Here is a 17,066-nt window from a genome sequence, read left to right on the forward strand (position 1 = left end):
TCCATGATTCAGAGGGTCAGCATGACATCTGCAATGTGACTGTGGGAGACAAGACCTCTGTGACATATAGGTGTGTGATCATCTGACAGCACACAATGGTGTATGCAACTGTGTCCTTCATGCAGCTGGGTTACATTCATGGCAGCCTGTGATGTGTTAACGTACAGGGAGTTGTGTTTGCTGAGACTCATATGAATGATTTGCATGATGTGGGGTCTTCTGGGTCCTGGATATGTTGTTTGCATGGGATGGGCAAGTGCGCCAGTCATCTGCAGAGTCAGCTTTACCCCTGAGCTAGGATTGTGAGTCAGTGCATATTGTTGTTGTCTGGATGCCCTGCCCCTGTGACAGGAGACTGTGTTGACTGACTTTCAGGGCATCCCAGTGCCATGGCATTTAACTTGCTATGAGTGATCCTGCGTTGTGTTCAAGTGTGCACCATGCACCCCATTGTGGCCTTGCCCATCAGGACATGAGTACATCATAGTGTGTGTTGCTGGCATGCATCCCAAGCATGTGAAATGAGTCTCTGCCCATCCCTTCATCCGGACACCTGTACTGAGTCAGTCGCAAGAGATGTGCTATGTGTATAGTGACATACTCCTACATGTTCACTTGCATGTCCAACTAATGTGTGGGTGGTGCATGTTGGCACATTGGTGTGTTAGCATCCAACATGCAACGGACATATGTGTGAAAGTCAAGGAGGGATATGTGTGCCATGGTTGATGTTGAGAATGACAATTGTCTTATCCTAAACAGTGTTGGCACTTTGAGCTGTGTCCAGCTGATGATGCCAGAGCTTGCCCTGTGATGTGATGTACTCACTGTGGTGTGTGCAGTCGATGCAGGTGACTGATGTAGTTCTGTTACTTCCTATTCCTATCCAGATACATCCACGGCCACAGGAGGGGACAGCTCCACGGACCAGGAGGAGCCACAGAGCCTTACAGGGACAGAAGGAGAGGAGTCGGGTGGACCCAGTGGCACGGAGGGCGAGTTCAGCCACACAGAGGAGTCGTCAGCACCATCCCCCCCAGCTGAGGGCCACAGCAGCTCTGAGGATGACTCCCTTGTGGAGGCGGGTGTTAGCAGCCACCAAACCCCAGCTGGTGAGGCTGTTCCCGCCCCCGCCACCACCACCACCCCCTCCCATCGGCTCTCACTGCAGAGGTCCTTGTGGGCTCCCGTGTTCGTGAGCATGTCTCCTTTGTGCCAGGCACCGCACCCCCTGCCCCTGTGTCCCCTGCTGCCCTGAATGAGGAGTCTGTGGACTTACTTCGACAGATCCATGTAGGGCAGACGTCGATGCTGAAGGTCCTCCATGCACACACAGGTCTGTTGACACAACTGGTGTCATTCATGGAGGGCATTTCCTCGGGCATGTCTGCCCTACAGAGGACCAGTCAGTCCGTGGCATCCTCCCTGATGGCAATAGTGTCCCTCCTCCAACAGCCCCGCACCCCTCCGACCCCTGCACCACCCACGTTTCCTAGCACCCTACCTGTTCCAAGCACAGAAACCCCCAAACTAAGGGCTAGACGTGCATACAAGCAAGCGCAGAGGACTGATTCCACACTCACAGGGGCTGGTTTGCTGACACACACACAGTCATCCACAACCACTCCACAGTCCTCCGAGACCTCTCCATCTCAGACCCCTTCCCTTGCCTCACCTGCAACACCATCCCCCCAGAAGCTCTTCCTCTGTGACCTTGGCCTCTTCCCCACCGACCCTGCAGATCCTGATTACAAGGGGAAGAGGAAATCCCCACACACAGAAGGGAGTGCCCCTCTCACCCGGACACCCTCCCCCAGGCGCAGTCAGACCCAGACGCCCACCCGCAAGTCCCCACGGCACAAGAAGAGCAAGAGCCCCCTGCCACCACGCAGCTCCAAGGCAAAGTCTCCATCCTCCATCCCCCAGGCCACCACTCCAGAGGTTCCCCCGCCACTCCCTGCCCTGGGTTCCCCCACACACAGATACACCATCCCCAAAATGCTAAGGCCATCCCCCCTAGCACTTGCTCTGCCACACCTGGTCAGACAGTTGGTGCCACTGATGTGGGGACCATGTCCCCCCTGCCCTGCCGACCTCACCTGTCCCTCATTCCGCTCCCATGGATGTAGGCACTGATTTGGAGTCCACGACCACCCCGTCTGACTTGGGCACTGCAGTGGGGACCCAATCCACTCCATCTGACCTGCCCACTGGAGTTGTGCCGGCACCCACCCCATCTGACTTGAGCCCCACAGTTGTGACAGCACCCACCACTTCAGTCATCTCCACTGCAGTTGCAAGTGCCTCGCCTGCATCCCCCACCTCTTCACTGCCTCCTTCTGCTGCGCCTTGATCCTGTCCCTGCGGTGCCTGGCCTGCCCCCATGTATGCCCCTCCGAGGGGATGACCCCGGTCTAGCAGTGCAGGCAAGCAAGGTGTGACAGTTGTCACTCTGGTCCCCTCCTTGCCATTTGGACATGAACTGGCCATTGGCCTTTTGGTTGCATAGACGTTTAGAATTTCATATACTGAATTTGTCACTCTAGTTCACTCCTTGCCATTTGGACATGGACTGGCCATTGGCCTTTTGTTGGAACAGACGTTTCACTTCTAATATGATGAATAAAGCTTTTTTCTTTATCCCTGTGAACTTGATTTAGCTGCACATCATGTTGATATTGTTTTACATGCCCTTGCACCTGTGATGCTTGGTTTACAATGTTGCATACTGATGTGTTGATGTGAGGTACTCGCTGTGGTCCATGAGATATGTATCCTATTCTGGTGGGTATCCATGTCATCCTTTGCAGCTAACTGGGTGTGTCAGGATCAACTATTTGTGTACATCTGTCTGCATTTCATTGGCATGGTCACATCTGTGGCTTGCACCCCTGCACATATGATGTGCTTCCCATTGTCCAAATTGTCACTTCCACATACTTTGTGCTCATCAAGACTTGACCTACAGGTGTGGGCATCATTGTAATAGGAGCAACTGGGGCCTCTGTGCAACTTGCTAGACATATGTTTTGGGTATGTGCAGATGACTTAGGGGAGACTCATGTAGCCAGGTTGTTGTGACCAGAGCCTTCATTGTGTGGTAACTGATGGCTGACTGACCAAGTGTTCTGCAGACATGAGTGGGACTTGCGGTGAATATGTTTGCCACAGCTGGGCTCCCACAGGAGTTGTGTCCCCTCAAGTTAGTGTGTTGTCCAGTGACATGGGCTGGGCCCATGATGTGTGTTGTATGTGCATGTGTGTGTGTCCACATCCCTGTTCATACACAGACAGGGTTCCCTTGATATGTTCCTGTTGTTGATGTTTGCTGAGTGGTACTGGGTTCATCCCACTACTTTTCCAATGGGCTACCAGATGTGTGGGTGCATGACACACTACTGTTAATTGGTGTATCATCATTGGGATTTGTCAGTTCTGAGTGGTGATGATGTTGTTCGACACAGATGGGACACAGTCAGGGTTCCTCAAGGCACTTGTTTGTTTGCAATATCATGTAGTTGTCCCTAGGTGGTAGTTTTCAGTGATTGAGACATTTGTATATGTGTGTGACTGCTCCCATTTGTCGGGTTCACGGCTGCGATGCTGGGAGGTGTCAGCATGTGTGCCTTGTGTTTCTCCTTGGCATCTGCATAGTTCTGTGACTGTGGCAGGGATTCTTAAGGTTATATGAGCTTTGAGGTCATGGCTATTTACTGCATACGGTGCAGTATGTCTGTCATTCCCCAGGGTTGTAAACAGTCCTTGTGTGATGTGTGTGTGCACCTTAGTTCCTGCCAACATTCCTGTGTTTGTCATGGGTGCATGTGCAATGTCACCTGTCCATGTGGACTTCACAGATACACAGTGTTGCAGTTCAGGTGTGTGGTGTTGAGGGTGGACTGATGTGAATGTTTGCATGGATGGTCCCCTAGCTCACGTTTGTCCATGGATGAGGGGCCATGCTGAGTGATTTGTGTTTGTGTATGTGTGATGTACGTTTGTGGCATAGGACACATGTCTGGGTTTCCCAGTTTGTACGACATCTGCCTTTGTCATCACAGGGGAGGTGTCATGCATGCTTGTGTCCCCCCACTGTCTGGTCCCTGGGGATAGTGATGTTGTGTGTCAGTCTCTTGCTGTGTTAGTTGGTGTTCATTCCAGCTTGTGTCACATGTGTCTGTTGTGCTCCCTCTCATCTCTCAACGCCTGATTGCCCACTGAGGGTGTCCCAATGATGGTTTACTTTTGTATGGCACTGTGTCCACATCTGAGTCACTGTGGTTCAGCCCCCCTCATGTGTTGTGTAGTTGCCTGGGGATAGTGTGACACACACACACATATGTTGTGTCCGATGTGCAGTGTGAGTTTGCCTCTTTGTGCATCTGCACCAGTGCATTGGTATTGCTGTTGTGGGCCTTTGTCTGGATGCTGTTTCTGTGATTTTGCCTGCTGTCCCTGTGAGTCATTTCACATCATTGTGCACATTCATCCTGGTTGTTGGGTGCCATTGCTGGCATGGAATGTGAGTTTGTGAGCTGACACCTACAGTCTACACATGTTGTTTTGATTGGTGTGTCTATTTTCGAGATGTGTGCATGCTTGGTGATGGTCACTTCTGCTGTTGTGTCATTGTACGCTGTATGCATTGTCAGCCCCCATGTGTGGTGCTTGTCTGCACATGGCCGAGAGTGTTATGTTTTCACCGCACTGTTAGCCTCACCACATCTCTGTGTGTATGGGACACAACCACTAGTTTGCCCCAGAAGTGTTTGATGTGTTGGGAGCAGGGATCATACATGCGGTTTGTTATTTGCAGCTTTGACCATGATGACACTTACCTTTTTGTCACTGTGATGAGGGGGGTTTGGTCCCCATCACCACAATGCTCCACATCTGCTGCAGTTTGTGAGCCCCCACTTAACTTCTGCTCTACACAGTGAGGGGGTGTTCTTTTTACATTGCCACAGTGCTATGGTGATGCTTGCCTTGTGTATGTCACACTCATGTGTTGGTCACATATGTGCTGTTACTTACATTGTATGCTCGTAGCCATAAACACTGTTGTGGGCATTTGTCACTGACTACACACTGTTGTCATGATGTCATGGGGGATGTATTTTGCGGACATACCTGATGTTTGCGTATGCTGGATGTGTTGACAGGTCCCTTGAGAGTGTGGGTGGCAGGGGTGATGGGCAACAGGTCCCCTGTGAGTGGGGGTGGCAGGGGTGATGGGCAACATAAGCCCTATGGCTGGGGGTGGCAGGGGTGATGGGCAACATATGCCCTGTGAGTGGGGGTGGCAGGGGTGATGGGTAACAGTTCCCCTGTGAGTGGGGGTGGCAGGGGTGATGGGCAACAGGTCCCCTGTGAGTGTGGGTGGCAGGGGTGATGGGCAACAGGTCCCCTGTGAGTGGGGGTGGCAGGGGTGATGGGCAACATAAGCCCTATGGCTAGGGGTTGCAGGGGTGATGGGCAACATAAGCCCTGTGAGTGGGGGTGGCAGGGGTGATGGGCAACAGGTCCCCTGTGAGTAGGGGTGGCAGGGGTGATGGGCAACATAAGCCGTGTGAGTGGGGGTGGCAGGGGTGATGGGCAACAGGTCCCCTGTGAGTGGGGGTGGCAGGGGTGATGGGCAACATAAGCCCTGCGAATAAGGGTGGCAGGGGTGATGGGCAACAGGTCTCCTGTGAGTGGGGGTGGCAGGGGTGATGGGCAACAGGTCACCTGTGAGTGGGGGTGGCAGGGGTGATGGGCAATATAAGCCCTATGGCTGGGAGTGGCAGGGGTGATGGGCAACATATGCCCTGTGAGTGGGGGCGGCAGGGGTGATGGGCAACGGGTCCCCTGTGAGTGGGGGTGGCAGGGGTGATGGGCAACAGGTAGGGGTGGCAGGGGTGATGGGCAACATAAGCCCTGTGAGTGGGGGTGGCAGGGGTGATGGGCAACATAAGCCCTATGGCTGGGGGTGACAGTGGTGATGGGCAACATATGCCCTGTGAGTGGGGGGGCAGGGGTGATGGGCAACAGGTCCCCTGTGAGTGTGGGTGGCAGGGGTGATGGGCAAATGGTCCCCTGTGAGTGTGGGTGGCAGGGGTGATGGGCAACAGGTCGCCTGTGAAGGGGGTTGGCATGGGTGATGGGCAACATAAGGCCTATGGCTGGGGATGGCCGGGGTGATGGGCAACATAAGCCCTGTGAGTGGGGGTGGCAAGGGTGATGGGCAACAGGTCCCCTATGAGTGGGGGTGGCAGGGGTGATGGGCAACATGTCCCCTGTGAGTGGGGGTGGCAGGGGTGATGGGCAACAGGTCCCCTGTGAGTGGGGGTGGCAGGGGTGATGGGCAACATAAGCCCTGTGAGTGGAGGTGGCAGGGGTGATGGGCAACATAAGCCCTGTGAGTGGGGGTGGCAGGGGTGATGGGCAACAGGTCCCCTGTGAGTGGGTGTGGCAGGGGTGATGGGCAACAGGTCCCCTGTGAGTGGAGGTGGCAGGGGTGATGGGTAACATAAGGCCTAGGGGTGGGTGTGGCAGGGGTGATGGGCAACAGGTTCCCTATGAGTGGGGGTGGCAGGGGTGATGGGCAACATAAGCCCTAGGGGTGGGGGTGGCAGGGGTGATGGGCAACATAAGCCCCAGAGGTGGGGGTGGCAGGGGTGATGGGCAACATAAGCCCTGTGAGTGGGGGTGGCAGAGGTGATGGGCAACAGGTCCCCTGTGAGTGGAGGTGGCAGGGGTGATGGGCAACAGGTCCCCTATGGGTGTGGGTGGCAGCAGTGATGGGCAACAGGCCCCCTATGGGTGGTGGTGTTAGTGGTGCTGGCCATGCAACCCCTATGGTGGGCTGTTGTTAGTGGCCAGGATGTGGATCCCCTGTGTGTCTGTGCCAGTTCACGGTTTTGTGTCGTTTGTTTGTGTTGTAGGTGTCTGACTTACTGCCTGCACCGTCGGCGTCGGTCCCTGATCCGGTCATTGATGCAAAGTACTGGTATGACCTGCGCGATGGGATTCATGATGTGTTTGTGTCGTACACGCTGCTTGTTGCTCTGTCTCGTACCCGCTGCAAGCTGTTCCGTCTCTTAGCCGTGTATTGAGTTGTGGCGCGAATCGTAGCTGATATGCTTGTTTTCCGGATGCTGTGACGTGCCGTACATGGCGAACCGTCCAGCGCGTAGGAAGTACGCATCGTACTTGTCATACCGGAAACTGCTATGGATACTGCTTCCGGCGACTTGGTTCCTCTTTAGGAGTTACGGCTCGGACGGAGAATGGGGCTTGATTCACAGCCTACGTGTCGTCGTGTTTTTGGCAGTTATGCGCATCGTACTTCCTCAACAGGATGGACTGGCTCCGGGTACGTGTCGGTCGCACGGTAAGGCTACGGACAGCTGTCCGACCGGCCATCGGAATCGGCCCCTTAGTGTTATAATGTGCAGTCTCACGCTCCCCCTAGAGGGCTTGGGTTATACGAACGAACAGGCTTTTAGTTGCGCCCTTGCAATTGTCATGAATATTTCTTAGTGTTATGTATCCAAAGGGCATTTTATTAGGAAAGTATTTTTAATATTTTGTATTGACTTTACATTTAACCCTATAAGTAGCCTATTTAAAAGAGTCATGTTCCTCAGAATAAAGATACCCATAGATTGGCATGGACCTGATATCCAACATGGCGGATCCATCGAGTCTTGTTTAGGATCCCTTGAGGTTTATGTTGTGCACGTTCCCTTGAGCTTATTGCCTTATCATAGGATATTACATAAGATTAAAAAGGTATCTATTGTGTACATGACTGTAAATTATGATAGCTACTATTTTTATGTATTGAATGTATTTATTTATTGCATTTTGCAATATTATGGTCATTTGACCGAAGTAAAGTACTTTGATTGATTGGACAAATCTCTTTATGCGGATTGCAAAATATAAAACCTTTCAATCAGTGGCTGTTTGCCTCCGATGTGAGTTTTTAAAATGTTATATTGTACTATACACCGCTATCAAGCCACTTGATTCATCACAACTACCGCCATGTGATATTTTCACCACTTTGCTCCAATGTAGTAGAATCAATCTCACATAGGATATTAAAGATAAATGTCAAAGCTAAGCAGCTTTCTCAATATGTGTTTCCTGGGCGAGGGTTACACTCTCGTAGCATGTCCCAATGCATAAAGGTATTAGGGCTCTTCGTTTTTCCAATCGTTCATACGGGTGCTCAGCACCTGATTTAGAATAGGTCTCCTTTACTATTTTAACCAACCAATGGCGCCAATTGATACCAACATCAATCTAAAGATATGTTATTGAAGTGTGTTTCAGACATTAAATCTCTGTACCACTGTTACTCTACTTCATTACAACTAACTGAAGGATGGAGTCCCAGGTAATGTTTTCTACGGATAACTGGGGACTCGTATGTTTACTTTTTAAGGGATGTGTCAGATCTTGTAACGCTTATGTTAACTCTGCCTTTACTCATGTAGATATTACTTTTTAGGTATATAGATGAATGACGTGTAATCAAGTCTTATCACTGCTAGACAAAGTGTCAGCTTTGTAAGGTGAACATTTTCTAGATTAATGGCAATGATGTTGGATTCACCAAAGGTATTGCTTGAACACTTCATGTGGTATTTGTATTGTGCAGTCTGAGGAAGCTTTGTGCTAATACTTGCATGGTGTTCTCCAATATTACCCGGCGGGTGGAGTGGAAGAACCTTGCCTACAGTTTAAGCACAGTGTGAGGCCTGATTCAGGTGGCCCTAGCTCAAGCAGGGGTTACTAGGCTCCAGTTGCGACAGATGGGGTGGCCTACCACTGGATCCACCTTATTATTAGATTGAAAGTTCTCCCTTTTAGCATTTGACTCCCAGGAGGCAAAGGCTTAATCAAGGAGGTGATGTCGTCTAGACCCGCCGTGCACGGTAAAACCGCCTGCCACTCCTCGATAAACGAATGACCAGCAAATGCTTTACTTTTAGAAAAATAAATGTACTTTAACGCTCATAATAATCCATGCAAAACAATGACACACAATCTAAAGCACTCCAGCTTTTGCCCAGCTAGAGGTTAGAGCCCAAGCATTATTTAAGGACTATGATCTAGGCGCTAGATGGTCCTCTGACACTAAAGAATATAGCCTACTCAGGTGGTCAAAATCAGTTCTCACATTTACAAGGACAGGGCTCAAGTTAGTAAGATGATAAGCAATTATTTTAATGTGGGCAATTTCATGTCAGGCTTGCGAACAAGGGTGCCATCTGGCAAAAAAAGTGCAATGCCCAATATCAGATACAAAGATCAGTGGCCACCATTCCTGGTTACTGTTGTTCAAAGTCAAATATTTCTTTGCATGGACCTAACAGAAGTGTGTGCGCATGTTCAATACTGGAATGCTTTAACAACGATTTTAGTGCACTTGCCATAACATTTCTCAGGCACAGTACGAAGCCCACAAACCTCCAAAATGGAGAGAAGAGACTACCTGAATCCTGACAACTAAGATGACCATAAAGAGGGGGTGGGTGTGGTGTAAAGGGGAAACATCCAGTCCCAGTGCAGTCCACAGGAGTCCACAAGCCTGTCAGCTTCAGTCGGGACATTTGGGGGTTCTGATGTCTGTACACTGAAAGCCAATGCAATTTGGCACAATTACTTTAAAATGCTATCTCGGAAGAACTGCTGGTCATAGTGCCGTTTTTACAGTTCTAGGGTGCCCACTGGACTGGGGACCGTCCACAATCAGTGGTGGAGACTTACACATCACTGGGGCATCGGCTCCAGGTTAAAATAGTTACATCTTCGCTACCATGTAACACATTTGAATGAGGTTTGTAGCCCCTTGATCAGTGCTCTGACCAGGGTGAGGAGTGGCCGAGGGGATGCTCAGTGCTCCATAGAGGCGTATATAGGTTACCCTGCAACATGGGCATGTCAGGAAAAAAGCAGGATCGCCAACCAACAGCATAAGAGACAACTCCACCTGAGTCCTGAACGGTGTAGGCAGATATTCTTCTCTCTCCACACAGATGCTGGGTGACCTCTTGTCCTGAAGTGGTGCAGTCCTTGTGACATCTTCCGCTGGTCCTCACTGGCTGTTAGCTTTTACCCAGGAAGCTCTTCTCTATGGGGGCAGTCTAGTGTCTCCTCTCAAAGCTGGCAGGGTTGTTCTCCTCTAAAGGCAGAACAGCAGAGCTTTTAGTAGGATTATAGGTCCAGACTCGATCCTAGTCTGCCTGAGTTGCTGTAGTCAGGCATACTCTGTCCTTGGAATTCAGTCATTCATAGCTCTCCTTCATGAGGGATTCTGGTCGAGCTGACCAGCATTTATCATCAGAACTGGCCAATCATTTCTCTAGAATGGTTCAAATTCTGCAGACTCCTCCAATAAAATGTAGCCTGGCCACACCATGAGCAGTACGTGCCAGGGTCATGAACAAAAATAGCCTTTTGTGGGCTGGTTGCAGCCAGCGCAGAAGTGTATCGGCTCAGAGAGTAGACCACTTCCTTTGTAGATGTAGATCATGCAGGACGAACAGCTTAGACGAGACTGGAAAATGAAGAGAGACAAGCTTTAAAGAGAAGGGGCCCGAGAGTCCCAACCACAAGAAAACTGTAACCTACCACAGTCTAAAAGGAAAGCCCAAAGAGTGGGCTTCGAGGTTAGCACTGATCTGGACTTCCTCTTACGAAGTTCTCCACCTTCTTAGTTTGCTTCACACACATGGGATTCAACATCTATGCTGTACTCTAGCCCAGGGTTCTCCAAAGTTGGTCCAGGAGGACTGGATCCATGCCAGATGTATAGCAAATCCCTGTTTAGATAAATGTAGTTATTTAAAAAATCTGGCATGGATCCAGCCCTCCAGGACCCACTTTGGAGAACCCTGCTCTAGCCAGTACTCAGTTTTTCCAGTCAACCCGCGGCATACACAACATGTACACTCACTATCTAGACATTTCCCACATGTATGGAAGTGAAAGACCTGCTTAAGGCAGACTGCCAGAAACTTTAACAAGTGGGAGGAGAGGAGGCGTATCTCCTCTGAAGCAGAAAGGTAAAAATAGAGCAGCAATACGAATTCTCAGTTCGTTTTCATAGGGATACCCTCAGTGCGCTTCCTTGATTTTCAGGCTCACTACGGTATGAAAAACCTCAAGAGATAGTATGAGACGCATGGTCTCCACCGCCATGTAGGGTCCCAACATGCAAAGAACAGTCATTAGAGACGTTTATACGTACATCCCAGATCACGATAAGCTATCGATCCTCAATAACATCCAGTTCAACATGCCACACAGGTTCTGCCAAGATAGCATGCCCTTACCCCAACAAGGAAGAAACAACATGCCTTGACAACAAACTCAAAGCCCTTTCATGGACCACCCCATTGACCACATTTTTTTGTTTATTCTGCCGTATATTTTTTACAAAAATATATTCATTACCCACGGTCCTGTGAAAACTTTGAATACCATTTGCTAGCCCGAATGTGAATATAACTCATCGTGCATGGCCCTTGGCTGATCGCAATAGAGGCTAGGAGCAGGCGGCCCAATCCAAGTGCTATAACCCACTCTGCACAGCCTTCGACAATGTGCATGAGATGTGGACATAGCCCCTGATTGTGTGGACATAAGCCACTGCCCACAACCTTGAATTTTCTGCTGATCAACACATTAAATGTTTGTCACATGGATCTGTGAATCCTCTTTTCAAAAAACATAAATAAACTGTCGGTGGAATGCAAGGGCCATTGTGTGGCTATAACCCCTGGCTTTCAACTTCGTGCAGTGGGAGGTTGAGTGTAGAGTGCAGCCTTCGCCTGTGCCCAGCCTTGTTCCCCTCAGTCTCCATCTGAACTTTACCCACTGTCCATAGCCTTGGGCCTTCTGCAGCGGATGCTGAATACACGGCCTGGCCTTTGGGGAAACCTTGTATCGAGACCAATGTCCACATAACCGATGGTATAGGCAAAGGGCTTTGCAGGCAGGGATGGCATTTGGGCAAACCCTTTGCCCAGACCGATGTGCCCTCATGTGCTACTCCTCACCAACACAGTTGGGAGCCTCCTGCTTAACACTAGAACACTTATCAACCTCCAGCCAATCACCAGTACAGCAGGAAACCTCCTGCATAATAGTAACATACTAGATAACCTACAGCACACACCAACAAAGTGGGAAACCTACCGCCTGTCACCAACAAAGTGGGAATCCGGCTTCTGAACACTACTAATCTAGCCACCTGCCCATCACCAACACATCCATCATCATCCTGATCTTGGCTAACTTAGGGGAAAACTTCTCGCAAACAACAGTTAAGGGGGAAACCTCTTGTCCAGCCTACTACCACACTGACTATCGTTCCCAAATTCAGAAATGGTCAGTCCTGGTTTCTTCACAGGTATCACAGTGGGGATTTGGGGAGAGGTCACTTATCTAGTCTCCTGGGAAGGCAAGCAGCAAGTGTGGTGAGTAGTGCTTCCTCTGGTCTTTTGAGGTTTGGGATGTGACAGAAGCTTGCATATTTGTTTCTTTTGTTGTTTCACCAGTCTCTTTGCATTTCCCAGGACATGTCCTTCAGCGACATATTGTACTACGGCAATCCCAAGAGACGCGAAGACCTGATCCGCACACACCAGCAAATTCTGGACTGTGTACAGAGCGACTTTCAGTCTGCCAACATCCTGACTGATATAGTAAACAAGCACTGCGGCAGCAACCTGCAACACATCGAGATGCGTGAGGACCAAACCTTCAAGGAGATCTGTGAGCTGTTCATGTCTCGCCTGAGGGACATCCAGAAGATCCTACAGAGGATCGACCAAAAGCTGAAGGAGAAGCTGCACCCCGAGGAGTACGAGAAGCTTCGAGATGCCGACGAGTACTCTGGTGAAATCTACGAAATCGTCAGGAACGTAGCGCGTGTAGTTGTTGGGGTGCTTCTTACACTAGAAACCGTAGTGCTGGCCTTCAGGTGCATACCAATGCTGGCCAAATTGCTCCCCAGATTTGCCATCTTCACTTCAAGGATCATAGCTTCACCTTGGGCCCTTTTGGGTTTGGGAGTGGTAGTCCTAGGAGTCGACGTCATTGTTAGTGCTATTGTGGGGGCAGTTGAAAGAAAGAATCTTAATAAGGCACTTGGGGAACATAAAGAGCTGCTGGAGCACATTAAACCGGTGTCAGACCAGTTCACAAACGCCGTGTATGAAATCAAATTCAGCTTGATGTACTCTAAAAAGTAACTCCTCACCAGAGTGAGGGCCACGTCCGCGGGTGATGCATTGCTCTTAAAGCAAATTCCCCTAAATTTATAGTAGGTCAGAAATGGACAATCTAGTGGCAGACTCCCCCACCCCAGAAATCTCTCTGTCCGCAACCCACCACCACTGTCTCTGTCCGCAACCCACCACCACTGTCTCTGTCCGGAACCCACCACCATTGTCTCTGTCTGCAACCCACCACCACTGTCTCTGTCTGCAACCCACCACCACTGTCTCTGTCCGGAACCCACCACCATTTTCTCTGTCCAGAACCCACCACCACTGTCTCTGTCCGCAACCCACCACCACTGTAAACCCACCACCACTGTCTCTGTCTGCAACCCACCACCACTGTCTCTTTCCAGAACCCACCACCACTGTCTCTGTCCGGAACCCACCTCCACTGTCTCTGTCTGGAAACCCACCACCACTGTCTCTGTCCGCAACCCATCACCACTGTAAACCCACCACCACTGTCTCTGTCTGCAACCCACCACCACTGTCTCTGTCCGCAACCCACCACCACTGTCTCTGTCCGCAACCCACCACCACTGTCTCTGTCCGCAACCCATCACCACTGTCTCTGTCTGCAACTCACCACCACTGTAAACCCACCACCACTGTCTCTGTCTGCAACCCACCACCACTGTCACTGTCCGCAACCCACCACCACTGTCTCTGTCCGGAACCCACCACCACTGTCTCTGTCCGGAACCCACCACCACTGTCTCTGTCCGCAACCCACCACCACTGTCTCTGTCTGCAACCCACCACCACTGTCTCTGTCCGGAACCCACCACCACTGTCTCTGTCCAGAACCCACCACCACTGTCTATGTCCGGAACCCACCACCACTGTCTCTGTCCGCAACCCACCACCATTGTCTTTGTCTGCAACCCACCACCACTGTCTCTGTCCGGAACCCACCACCACTGTCTCTGTCCGCAACCCACCACCATTGTCTCTGTCCGCAACCCACCACCACTGTCTCTGTCTGCAACCCACCACCACTGTAAACCCACCACCACTGTCTCTGTCCGCAACCCACCACCACTGTCTCTCTATTAGGAGTATTCTTGGTGCCTCAGCTGCTGCTGGTAAACACTCTTCCTTCAGCAGCTCTACCAGGGGCCTGGGATCGAATTCAATCCACCATAAATGACAGCAGATCATTGAACAGATCTAGGCAGTGTCATTTGTCACCATGCCTGACAGCATCACCTCCACAAAAAATGCAATGAAAAGCGTGTCTGAGTTTCATGACTACTTAAACTCTTTGGGTAAGTCCCCAACATGCTAGGGTGGAGCTATCAGCAGTGCAACAGGTGCAGTGGTACCGGCATCCAAGAGGTCGGAAGATCCCACTGAAAGCAAATTAGCAAAGTATGTTACCAGTGCTTAATTTGTGCACCGGCACTTAATTACTAACACCTGAACTTACCTTTGACAGTCTAACACATGGCGGCGCTGTCTATTTTTGTACAGTGCACATCAGGTTAACAATGAAATGCGCATCTAAAAAAATTATTCTACAGCGTCCAGGCCATTCTTACTGCTTTTAGTGGCCTGGAATTGTCCTAACTGTTTCATTTATAGGAGTGTTATGTTTAGTTTATACCGGCACGTGGCAGTGATGCAGTTCCAGTCAGTTGGGCAATCTACAGTGGCCGAGTCCCAAGCAATACTTTAGGCCCCTTTAGACTTCTTTATTGACAAATTATGCGCAAATTGTATGACCAAACCAGCAGCCTGTCTGCACTGGGGTCCATGGCACTCCTGCTACACAACTGCCAACATGTCGGGGGTAATGGAGATGAAGGCAGTGACAATAATCTGTGGGCCAGCTCTACTGCCAGCATTTATTGGAGGAAATTCACCAACAATGACAGTCATTGGTTGATCTTTTCTCTCTCAAATGTCCCCCCTTATACACCTTAGACCATCTCCCCTTCACCTTAGAAAACAGTACAAAGATCAGTTGAATCATTTTATTTAACTCAGCATTTAATGATAACAATTGCCCCTGAATCTCTGTACCCCAAACTATAATAGATCAGTAGAAGATAATAATATTATGCAAATTACATATTAATAAGGGAAAGTGAATGAACAATTATCCATAACAGCAAGTGAAAACATATACGCTTACGCTATGACATTGAAAAGAACGTGACCCTATATAACTTTGTATTTTGAACAGTATGATAATAAACTTACATAAGTCAATTAGCTCTGTGCACAAGTCAAATTATTTATTGCCATAGTAATTAAAATAATGATATTGTGAAAAAGAATGATGACAATGAATGGCAGTGGAAAGCAGTTCTCCTAATACTCAGGAGGCCTATTCATAGTGCTATTACCACACTGAACAGATGTGAATCTTTGTGTGAGTGGTTGGGTAATAGAGCAACCTTTCAAGACAGTTTTGGTGGCTTAAGGCATCCAACTCAGGGAAGTATTTTCAAACCCTTGGCCTCAGGTCCAAAGCCCGGTGGGTTCACTCAGCCTTTCATCTTTCTGAGGTGGTGAACTTGCAGTTTATGCCACTTCCCCACACTTCTTTCCTCGCTAACTCAACTGAGCCGTCAAACCATATCTCCCCAACCCACTGTTGGACTTGGCCCTTCTGGCAGGTTCACCCCTGAACTTTTTTTGCTTTTTACTGGTGACTTGGTGTGTGATTTTTTGGTTTCTGCGCACTTTCCCTGTGTCCCAGGGTAAAGTGTGTGCGCGCTCTGAGTGCATGTGGTGAGATAGGCCTGTCCTCCCATAGGAATGCATGGGGAATGTATGTGTCCCTAGTAGTTCCTGATGCGTGGGGTGTGCAGGCCCGAGTTTGGTATGTGCGGACTCGTGTGATTGAATGCTGCGTGATGATGTGTGCGGCGTGCATGTACCTAGTGTGGAAGTGCCACTTCTAGAAGTGGGCACTTCGGTGTGCAGTGTGAAATGTGTGCCTTGTCGCGTGATGGCTGGTTGAGGTCATGTGACGGGCTAGGGATTCCCCAGAGTCAGGATGAGTGACCCAGTGGTGAATGGGGAGATCAGCAGCTAGATGGGTGGGAGGAGTACACCTGGGTCCTGAATAGGGCAGGGTTTTCCCCACACAATGCTGGCTCCGCCCCCTGTGGTGCGACTGACGACCCTAGCCCTGCCAGTGAATAGAGTGAGGGGCTGAGCACATCAAGGGTGCTCCCCAACCAGCTGCGACTGGTTTTCCCCCTCACCCTGAACCCAGAACAAAGGGTTTTACTGTATAAAAATGGGGCTGTGTCCCCACAGAAACTGTTCTCTATCTGGATCCTGCCTAAGGGGGGCTGCTGCTGCTGCTGGACCAGAGAACCGCCACTTGGATTACCTCCCTGCCTGGAGGCCCAGTGAGCTGGCTCTGGGTCCAGCCCTTGCCCCCCCCACCCCTGCTTGGCTGTATGCAGGGAAGGACCTTGCTGGACTTTGTTTTATCCTCCTAAGCGCTGGGAGCGCTTTATTTGTATCCCTGAGCGCCTGAAAGCGCTTGTTCTGGACTTGTAGCGCTAGGAGCGCTTTGGTTGTGGCCCCAGCGGCGCTACGAGCGTTCACGGGGGGAACCCCGACGTAGGGATTCCCCCGTTTTGGCCGAGATCGAGCGGGTGCCCACCCCGCTGATGGTGCCGGTTTACGTGGCCTGATCCTCGCGGGTGCCTACCCCGCTTATTTTATTATTTCTATCGCGGGTGCCCACCCCGCATACTATCGCCGCCTTAAGGGGTAATTTGCGTATAGCGGGTGCCCACCCCGCGTTCATGTGTTGGA

General features: G+C 50.4%; 1 protein-coding gene across 2 annotated transcripts in view; it reads left to right on the plus strand.

Moving 5' to 3' along the window:
• LOC146833387 (single-pass membrane and coiled-coil domain-containing protein 3-like) overlaps positions 1–15,500 on the plus strand; it is a 203,399-nt gene extending 187,899 nt beyond the window's left edge. For both annotated transcript variants that reach the window (XM_085601189.1, XM_085601190.1), the window contains one exon: positions 12,576–15,500. In XM_085601189.1, the coding sequence (XP_085457315.1) occupies positions 12,579–13,253 (675 nt within the window). In that variant the 5' untranslated portion in view covers positions 12,576–12,578 and the 3' untranslated portion in view covers positions 13,254–15,500. The remainder of the gene's footprint in view (positions 1–12,575) is intronic.
• The last annotated feature ends 1,566 nt before the right edge of the window (positions 15,501–17,066 follow it).

The sequence above is a fragment of the Triturus cristatus genome, chromosome 4_2 (genome assembly GCF_964204655.1).
Source record: "Triturus cristatus chromosome 4_2, aTriCri1.1, whole genome shotgun sequence".
Taxonomy (NCBI): Eukaryota; Metazoa; Chordata; class Amphibia; order Caudata; family Salamandridae; genus Triturus; species Triturus cristatus.